The 10,202-nt window shown below is 40.8% G+C and overlaps 1 protein-coding gene across 2 annotated transcripts; it reads right to left on the minus strand.

The window, feature by feature from the left end:
* Positions 1-3,445: 3,445 nt before the first annotated feature.
* On the minus strand, positions 3,446-9,172 carry LOC111838054 (protein FAM98A). 2 transcript variants are annotated; one of them, XM_023800624.2, is made up of 8 exons: positions 8,997-9,171; positions 8,011-8,132; positions 7,759-7,878; positions 7,218-7,477; positions 6,738-6,818; positions 6,485-6,601; positions 5,126-5,272; positions 3,446-4,088 (listed from the first exon to the last, which is right to left on the minus strand). In XM_023800624.2, exons 1-8 carry the CDS (start codon positions 9,038-9,040, stop codon positions 3,948-3,950), a joined length of 1,032 nt encoding a protein of 343 aa, XP_023656392.2. In that variant the 5' UTR covers positions 9,041-9,171; the 3' UTR covers positions 3,446-3,947. The 2 variants fall into 2 exon arrangements, 1 of the variants encoding a protein (XP_023656392.2); XR_002836797.2 differs by having other exon boundaries at positions 3,965-4,088; positions 5,036-5,272; positions 8,997-9,172.
* Positions 9,173-10,202: the final 1,030 nt, after the last annotated feature.

The following is a 10,202-nucleotide window of genomic DNA, read 5'->3' on the forward strand; positions in this document are numbered from 1 at the left end:
GAGGCTCCTCAAAAAGTTGCAGGCATATAGCACACATAAGCTCTTTCTCCCGGTTTTTCCAAATTGTATCCATCTCTGCTTCTTTAACGTACTACAGCTATGTGTACTCTTCAACGGTGAAATGCCCATTCTTGAAACACGATATCCAGGTTCTGACAGTGCTGTAGGAAGGACACTTCTCCCCCAGTGTTTGTGACATCTGTGTGAATGTCCTTTGCTGACTTTCCCCGGAGAAACAAAAACAATGACATGAAACTTGCTTGTGCTTCTGCCATCGCAGCTTCTCACTGAAAGAAAAAAACAGTTTTAAGAATCGCAAAGCCCTGATATTTCCACAGTTACATAGTAAGATATTAGCCTATCATATGCCCCCACACTCATTTTTCTATTTCAACTGGCAGGGGGCAAAGCCAGGAACTTCTCAGCACCCCCTCGTAGTTATCACCTTATAGCACAGTGCTCCATCACACTGGAAAAGGCATTGTTTGACACCAAACTGTTCTTGAATGGTTGGGAGAAGTTGCTTGTGGAGGATGTCAAAATTAAAAGTATACAATGTTAGGAAGGCTAACTTTAATGGTATGAGACGGAAACTAGAAACTGTAAACTGGATGGAGTTAAATAGCAAAACAGTTGAAGAGGCTTGGAAAATTTTTAAAAGCACGTTGTTGCCAGTGCAAGAGGACTTTATACCTGTTTCCAGCAAAACTAAATCTAGGAAACGACAACCAAGGTGGTTTACTAAGGAAATTAAGAATAAAGTCAGGAGGAAAAGGGCTCTGTTCCACAATTGGAAAATAACTAATGATTTCAAAATTAAGCAGGAGTATCTAAGTCTACAGGTAGAGTTAAAAAATAACATTAGACTATCCAAGAGGTGTCACGCCCACGCAGGCGGGACCAAGCAGGAGCGCAGCCGTATGACTAATCAGTGGCCTTACTAAAGAAACCAGCACACCAGAACACACTGCGAAGTATTGTGCCAATGACTTTGAGCCATACAAAGCGTTTCTTTGTCTCTCGTCTACCCGAGTTCCCTTACCTGCTCTGCTTGCCTAGTGTGTGTTCCTTACCCTGTTTCCTTTCCTTCCCCCAGACCGGCTCCCGTACCTGACCCGCTTCCCTCGCCAAACCCTGCTCGTCACGTCTCCCCTTCCCTGTGTGGTCGTGTCCCGTGTCTACCTGTAGGACGGATTCCCAGGCATCAGACCCTTGCTCTCCTTCAACGACCTAGCTTTTGGATTTCCCTTGTTTGTACCTTTGCCAAGCCCGGCACATTAAAGCCTGCGTTTACCCGCATATCTGGATCCGTGTCTCTCTGCCCCGGCGATCGCCACAAGAGGCATGTAGAAAGAAAAATTGCATTGGAGGATAAGGATGACTAAAAGTTTATTCCAATACTTTAACTCCAAAAGAGCTCTAAAAGCTGAAATCACTAATTTGCAGGGTAGTAAGGGCCTTATAATTGACAATGAAATTGATATAGTAAATGAGTTTAATGGTTATTTTTCACGGGTGTTCAAAGTAGAGAAAACAAGTAACTTACCACCAATTAGTACGAATAGAGCGTCGTCTATGACCAACATATGTATAACTGAGGCTGATGTGGTACTAAGCCTAGCTAAACTCAAAATAAATAAATCACAGGGCCCTGATGGCATGTTACCTATAGCTTTAAAAAAGATGAGGGATATTATTAGCCAAACTTTAACTTTAATATTCCAGAAATCGTTATCTGTGGGTGTGGTACCTTCAGATTGGAAGCATGCTAATATAACACCCATATTCAAAAAAGGGGATAGAAGTAATCCAGCAAACTATAGGCCAATCAGTTTAACTAGCATTACTGGAAAAATAATGGAAGCTATAATCCAAGTGAAAATGGTAGATTACCTGGATGCAAATAACATTCTGAGGGATAGCCAACATGGATTTAGGAGAGGTAGATCCTGTTTAACGAATCTACTTGAGTTCTTTGAAGAAGCTACAAGTGAAATTGATCACAAAAAGGCCTACGATGTGATCTACTTAGATTTTCAGAAGGCCTTTGATGCTGTCCCTCACAAACGGCTCTTGCTAAAACTCAAAGCTGCAGGGATTTTAGGAACTGTGGCAGCTTGGATTGAAAACTGGTTAACTGACAGGAAGCAGTGAGTAGTTATTAGAGGCACAATGTCACAGTGGGCCTGTGTTCATAGTGGGGTATCGCAGGGTTCAATTTTAGGACCACTATTGTTCCTAATTTACATTAATGATATTGACGCCAATACATACAATAAACTGGTTAAATTTGCAGACAACACCAAGGTGGGTGGTGTAGCAGATACTGATCTAACATGGGATCTGGATTTAATTAGCGACTGGGCTGACACTTGGCAGATGAAATTAAAAACGATAAATGTAATGCAGGGAGCAGAAATATAAAGTACAGATATTTTATGGGTTCCACTGAAATAAAGGTAGCTGATTACGAGAAAGATCTTGGTGTGTATGTTGATGCTATCAAGTCCTACTCTCGCCAGTGTAGGGAAACAATAGAAAAGGCCAATAGAATGTTGGGTTATAACTCTAGGTGTGTGGAGTTTAAGTCAAGGGAGGTGATGTTACATTTATATAATTCCTTGGTAAGACCCCTCCTAGAATATTGTGTGCAGGTTTGGTCACCATACCTTAAGGATGACATTGCTGCCTTAGAAAAGGTGCAATGGAGGGCTACGAGAATGATTCCTGGTCTTAAGGGAATGTCTTATGAGAAGAGGTTAGCTGAGCTGAATCTGTTTAGCCTTGAGCAAAAGTGACTAAGGGGGGACATGATCCAGGTCTATAAGATTCTAATGGGTCTGGATGCTGTTCAGCCAAATGGCTATTTCAATATTAGTTTAAATACTACAACTTGTGGCCATAAGTGGAAATTAGCGGGAGAACATTTTAAAACAAATTTGAGGAAGCACTTCTTTACACAGCGTGTAGTTAGAGTATGGAATAGTCTTCCTGCTAGTGTAGTGGAAGCTAAAACCCTGGGTTCCTTTAAATCAGAGCTAGGTAAGATTTTAACAACTCCGAGCTATTAGTTAAGTTCTCCCCAAACGAGCTTGATGGGCTGAATGGCCCCCTCTCGTTTGTAAATTTCTTATGTTCTTATGTGTCAAAACCTTTGGCCACAACTGTACACAGCCAGCCTATCCTGGAATTTTCAAAGGACGTTAGCATTCTGAACGCTTCACATCACTCTCGTGAGTGCACGCCTAATGATGGCGGAACCCCCCTCCCCCTCAGTGTGTTTTAATATTTAATTACCCCAGGGTGTTAACCTTTGTCCCTACCCTACTCTTCTCACGCACCAGCCTGCCTACCACATGCTTATATGGGGGGGGAGGGTGTCTTTTGCAGCTTGTCATTCTAAAATTCCTTTCTTGATTTAAAGGAAAACACAAACCCTCTACGATTTGCATACATTTAAAAATGTATTCTCAAAAAACAATGGCTGTACAACTGATAATCCAACCAAATGTATAATGAAAATAGATGCTACAAATGTAGAGTATAACTACAATAAAATTTTGCAAAGTTATAATCTAAGTTAAATAAACAAGCATTTCAAAATATATTCTAGTTTATTTCAATCTCCCCAGACACACACAATTCTGAAATGTAGAAGCTGGGTGATGATTCACCAAGGACCGCACTATATGGGCTACATTCATGATTTAAAGTCTTTGGTGCCACAATAACCATTAAATTTATAGACAAACGGGAAAAAGATTTTTCAAACTTAGTCAACCTAAGAATGACTCCAGATCCACTACCACAGAGCATATAAACATTCAAGATTGTACTTTTTGATAGATTCTTGCAATCACAATATCCTCTCTCTTCTCATTTCGCAACATATGCCCAATTAGCCTCAGTCAGCAATGTGCGACTCATTGACATTCTTCACTGCTTCATCATTTCTTTTTCTTCCTTTTTGTCCAGCGACGCTGATGCCCACCCCGGCCTCCACCTTCACGACGGCCCTCCCAGATAGGCATAGGGGGCTCGATCTCTCCAGGGCGCCCTCCCCTGTCTGGGACTGTCCCCATCAGCACCTGCAGAGCAGAAATATTCCAGAATGAAACTACATTCCAGAATGGCAAACTACACATGCAATTCAAAGACATGCAGTTAGGTCGGCAAACTCTAAAATGCCCATAGTGAGGCGAGTGTGAACTGTGGCAGAGATCCCGCCTTCTGCCTTGTGCCGCTGCGATATGCTCCAGGCTCCCATAACTCAGAGTTTAAACATGGATGGAAAACCTTGGTCATGAACACTACAGCAGACCTCATTTGAGACCTGGGTAGGCAGCTTCCCCGGGCCCCAAACGCAGGGGCCCCATAAAGACAATTTCCAGAAGTTACATTTAAGGATATAACCTAATATGATCATTTAAAATCATAGCAACTGTTAGATTGATGAAGTTGCCCCCCGTCCCAGTTGTAATGGAGTATTTTTACTTTGAGACTTAACACTGGCAAGCAATCGAACACAAAGTAGTCGAACAGAAGAAGAAAACAATGAACAAGACTAACATTACATCTCCTGTGTCTGAAACTATCCCTCTAGACACATTGTAAACCGATATGAAGAGAACACAATTAACAATTAAATGAACATAGGCAAAAATTCAAGCAAAAGAGGGAACAGATAAACTTCTTAAATTTGTACACCCCTCCCACCAATTAGCAAATTTTACCAGTAGCGCCCCCACCCTGATTGGTAAATTGTACCGCTGCCCCCCCACACTTTGATTAGCATATTATTGATGTTCCATCATTTTTATTTCCCTCTCGTTTCACTTTAGGCTCCAAAAATAGCTGAAATGGCCACTTAGAGGCCCTCTAAACCATGTCAGCATAGGGCCCCCAGAGAAGTATGTCAATCCTTGTGTTTAAGAGTTCACGTGCTGAATAACTACTGTCTCCTTGTGGGATTTGTGATTCACATTTCAAAGGAACAGCTTGGTAATTGAAGGGAAAAAAAAGAAGTTATACATACATGCACATTCAGCTGACATATCCAGCTAAATCAAAGAGCAAGCTTCTCAGGGAGGGACTCAGAGAATCTGCATCAGACTGAAGCTCCCACCTTGTGAATGGCAGTGCTATGTCCTGCTTTCACTGGAAGGATGAATGACTGGTCCTCTCTGGCTGCCAGGAGGGATGACAAAGAGATGCAGGACCTTCCAGAAGGGGGGGCAGGTAACGGCAAGCTGGAAACCGCTGCAAGACGCTCCTACGTAAGCATGTGGTACATGTGGAGATGTTTCCGCACTCTTTGCCAAAGTTTAACAGTGAAGTATGACTTTAGATTTGCACTTGTAATTAATGCTTTCGTCACATGTTCAAGTTATGAGAATAACTTGAGGAAATCCCTCAAGTTAATCAGAAAATGTGCAGATTTGCAATCCCTCAAGTCGACATTTAGGGAACGAAGATTTAAATTTGTACATTTCTTACCTTAAAGCATTTAATTTCATCTTTCTACAAACAAATATAATAATGAACCTATACAGACCAAATATACAGCACTCTGCAAAATTCTTAGGCAATCTTATAAAATCATGCTCAAATAATCTTCATGCTGATGTAAACTTGTGATATGTCTGTCAAAGTGTCTGCTCAGCCACTTCAAAACCTCTCAATCACCCCTGTATTTGCCACAATCCTTCCATATACTCATATATTTTTGCCTTGACCACTACCACCCCTCATATAGCTAAACCATGCCTCACTGACTTTGATTGAGTCATTAATTAAAGTCGGTTAGTTTAATTAAATAATTTAATTAGTTTGAGCTGGATGTGAGATGTAACAAATACATGGAATGGCTGAGGTGCCCCTGAGGAGAGGTTTGGTAACTGAAGCGGTGTTCATCTAAGCATCCAGCAAGTTACCAATACATTTTTGGAGGAAGGAAAAAATACTTGCTACTTTTTGATGTGTTACTCTTTATTTTTGTATGTTCTAATGTTAAACTGTGTTTTTTCTTCTGAGCACATATACCCTTACTACGTAGATATACATTTCCTTTGACTAAGATTTTTGGACAGTACTGTACATTTGTATGTACTTATTCTGATTTATTGCAACTTGGTGCGTGCACGTGATGATTAATCACGCTCTGCTGAACAATCACAGCCAGATTTACAGATACTATTTCTTGCTAACTCCCCAAGAAACTCCAAGTTTTATTCCTTTATATACTGCTTTAAGTTTCAGGTTCTGTATGATACTTGCCCTAACTCTATACTGGAAAGGAACTGTCCATCCCTATTAGTTTTCTACACTTTTAAAAACCACATTTCAGCTGCAAAAATTAGGATATGTGTTCTAGTGATTAGATGCACATTGATGTCTGTGACAATCAAACACAGCAGATTCAGTCATGACTGTACACCAAACATATCACCCTGGTGCGTAAAGTCACTACCTAAGGATGACCTACCTGCCCCCTCTCTCCCCAGGTGAAGGACTGTCTCGTGACCTCAAAGCGCTTGATCACCATTTGCATCCGACATTCATAGTCCCCAATAAGGACCTGACTAATCTTCTGGATGTTGGACTGAAGTGGACATGAAGTGGCATCATGTAAAATTGAGGATCACCGATCCTGCAATCACACACACTTTTAATCTACCAAAATTGTAAAGAATCCATAAGGTCTGAGCTACAAGTACTCCTAACTCTTTATCTCATACCCATTGCTCAGGACTCAGTGGCGTTTTCAGAAGAGGCCCAGGCAGGACATCATCTGGTAACATCGCAAGATGAGACTCCACCTGAAAACATTACATTAAAGCTCTAAGTACAAACTGGAGATTCTAGGTGAACGTCTCATGTACAACATTTCAGATGAACTGTCGAAAATTAAAATTATGCAATGACTTATGAACCATGACTCGTATGTGTGTGTAATATGTATAATTTAAAATGATAATCATTATCAACATTAAAATCCCTTATACTTTAATAAAAATATGTACCCATTGCTGTGCACATTAGCAATCAAATGTATATTAATGTAAATATTAAGTAAATCTGTACATCCACAGAATTTTACAAAGAGATTACAAATGTCACTCATTTCAGCAAACCAGGAATCCCTGGCAATGACACGCCATTCCACAAATCATGTTAGATATTCAGTTAAGAATCTGCGTGTTTCACGTTTTGCTCACCTGAGCGTATACATCACTCAGCTGAGAGGAAGCAGCCAGACCCAGAACCTTTATCAGTTCTGAAAACTCGTATTCAAACTCATCACACTCTCTCTCATTCTTTTTTCCACCTTCAGCTTCTTGGTCTCCCTCCTCAAGGTCCAGGTTTTTACCCCGCTCCTCTCTCTGATCTTTCTCATTCTCATCCTGTTTCTGTTCCTCTGGGTGAGTATCTTTAAACTGGAGTATTCTCACTGCAAGAAGTTCTGTTACCAAAAACTCTACAAGTAAAAGAAGAGGACAAAGAAGAAGATTCTCTCACCTTCCATTCCTTTTCTATCTCAGCCTCCTTAAGACTTCGACCACAGACTGTTTCACTTACTGGGAGAATGTGGTCGCTGGTTTTTATTCCAAACCATTTCTCAATTAATGATACTTAACTAATTTAATTTATACACACATTAATCAGAAAATGTTTACACACACACACACACACACACACACACACACACATACACACACACACACACAGGTAGTTCACTTTAAGGAGCATCTTTTTCACCAATGAGGTTGTTGAGAAGTACTGAGCTTAAGGTCTCAGTAGTCAGGCTTGCATAGGGACAGTGCAGCTTTGTCAAGACATCCCTCAACTCCCCCACCAGGACGGTATTCACCCTCGAATCTGGTGGGGGGACAAAAAGACACTTCAGCCAACCCTGGTCTTACAGACGCAAACCCTAGCGGAGGTAACACTCTCGCGGCCCGCAAGAGCAGCTGGCGACTACAAGCTAAGCAGGGATAATGGCAAAGTCACCTCGTCTGTCCCCATCCTGCATTTCTAAACACGTGGCCCGGAGCTCTGTGACCAGCCACGTGAGAAGGGGGCAAGGTAGCTCGTCACATGTGCATCTCTCCAAGCAGGCACTGCCCGGGTACCTACACCAGCAGTCACAAAACAAACATGTACGACTGCGGACATCTATAAACCATTATGCAGCATTCAGTTCTTCCCCAAAAGCAAACTCATCTGTTGTGGCTTCACTATAATCAAAATTAAATTTTGTATTAATGGAATCTTTTCTTTTACAATGCTTAACCGCCCCCCCCCCCCCCCCCGAAGTCTGCTTCATGCACAGCAGAACTTTTCCAGATGCTTTTGGTACATGACGGTTTATTCCTGTACCTTTTCTTTTTAATAAAACTGAAATCTCTAATGCAGGTTGGTTGTGTGTGCCTTATTACGACATGGTCGCTTGGATGAAAAAGCAACATTTACACACAAAGATGTTTTAGCGTCATTATCCTTTAGGCCTCTCCATGTGCATCCTTGTGTTACAACTTTATAGTTTGACAGGTACGGCAGTAGAAATGCATAAGTTATGGATCATTTCCTTACTCTTCAGCGCAAATAAGCTAGTTTCCCTTTAATTAAAAAAAAAATCGGCCTGTCCCTCTTTACTTTCAGTTGTTGTTTTGATCAAATAATTACGTTTTACTGTTAAGATTTTGCAAATTTTACTCCCGAATGTTGCTTATTTCAACGCAGAAGCATGACGAATTAATTTAGGCAAACGTAAATAAAGCTAACTGCACTGCAGCTGATTTTGGCGACGAGGTTTGCAATATACTATTACGTTTCATCGGATAGCATTAAAAAGCCGAATCGAAGACGAACAACAAATTGAATGAAATTAACGGCATCATTCGTTAATAACATCTGCGAAGAATATATGTAAAAGTTGCTGGTTAACGAATGAACCGTATTAAACAGAACACTATTATAATTCAGCAGCTGCTCACCCGAGGGCCTTAAGCCCCCATACTGTCGGCGAAAGTCTTGCCATGGCGCGTCTGATGATTTTCTGCTAAACAGAGCCGACAAACTTATATTGCTTATATATTATATTGGAATCTTGCACCTGCAATCAACCATGCTACAGCGGGTCACGTGAAGCAGAAAAATCACATAGAACACTTCCGGTTTGACGAAGGTCTGCCATTGGCGGAGTGTCGAGTGGGCGGAGCCGAAAGCGCAGCGTAGCCGAGCTGTCGGTACGGGCGGCGCCGGGCGGTAACTTGGCGGGACTCATCGTTCTGCCCTTACAAACAGTACTTTCTTGTTATGGCAGCGCAAATACAATTAAAATAAGTACACATTTGCGCTGCTATGACAAGAAATACCTTGCATTTTAACCTGTATACCACAAATGAGTTAGAGTTAGCATATGAAGATTAAAATGCATTATATTTTGATTTCATATCAGCGCAGATGCACATGAAGTACGCTTTTATACTGCAGGTATGTTACAAGAAAACGAGACAGTAAAATTAAGACCTGCAAATTGTGAGAGTGTAAAGAAACATAAATTTTGATACCAAAACCACCCCTCTATGTTCAGTATTAAGGAAGTTATGACAATTTTAATATTAGGGGAATGGCTAATTTCCATGTATTGTCTTTGCATTAGAATAAAACAAAAGCTGTGATCAACAAAAGTGAATGTTCAATAACTTCCTTGTGGGTTGAGATAACTGAATGAAACTTTCAACACGTACAGAGAAAGTTAAAGAGAATCAGATAAAACACTAAACAATTAAGTTGGATATCTATTTCTCCTTTTAATTAGTTAATTAATTAGTGTGACGGACAAGGCTAAATTTAAGATGCAAAAACGCAGTGACATGGTCTGTAGCATTGTCATACTCCTCCAAATGACACCAGTATGCAACCGTATAAATCTTTTTGGTGGCCCGCAACTTTTGTGCAGGATTTTGGGAAATTTTCATAGATTTCGTGTCCGCCATGACACTCAGTCAATCAGACAGGCGATCTTCGGAACGGTAAATAACTGTCTCGGATTCATTTGATTTTGATTAAACTTCACCAGTTAACAGAAAAAACAATAGAAAGAGCGTCCAATTAGCTTTTGTTATTGTCCAAAGCATAGATTTTGGTTTAGAACAGGTTGAACTTGATGAAAATTTTCGGCGCAAGCAAAAATGACA

The sequence above is a fragment of the Paramormyrops kingsleyae genome, chromosome 18 (genome assembly GCF_048594095.1).
Source record: "Paramormyrops kingsleyae isolate MSU_618 chromosome 18, PKINGS_0.4, whole genome shotgun sequence".
NCBI classification, from domain to species: domain Eukaryota; kingdom Metazoa; phylum Chordata; class Actinopteri; order Osteoglossiformes; family Mormyridae; genus Paramormyrops; species Paramormyrops kingsleyae.

Bases quoted from the DNA above. Each gene is read 5' to 3' on its own strand.
- LOC111838054 (XM_023800624.2), bottom strand. From the start codon at position 9,040: ATGGCAAGACTTTCGCCGACAGTATGGGGGCTTAAGGCCCTCGG. The intron at 7,478-7,758 runs GTGAAAAAGATG...TTTTACTTGTAG, and splicing joins ACTTCTCAACAACCTCATTG to AGTTTTTGGTAACAGAACTT. The intron at 6,819-7,217 runs GTGAGCAAAACG...TAATGTTTTCAG, and splicing joins TGAGTGATGTATACGCTCAG to GTGGAGTCTCATCTTGCGAT.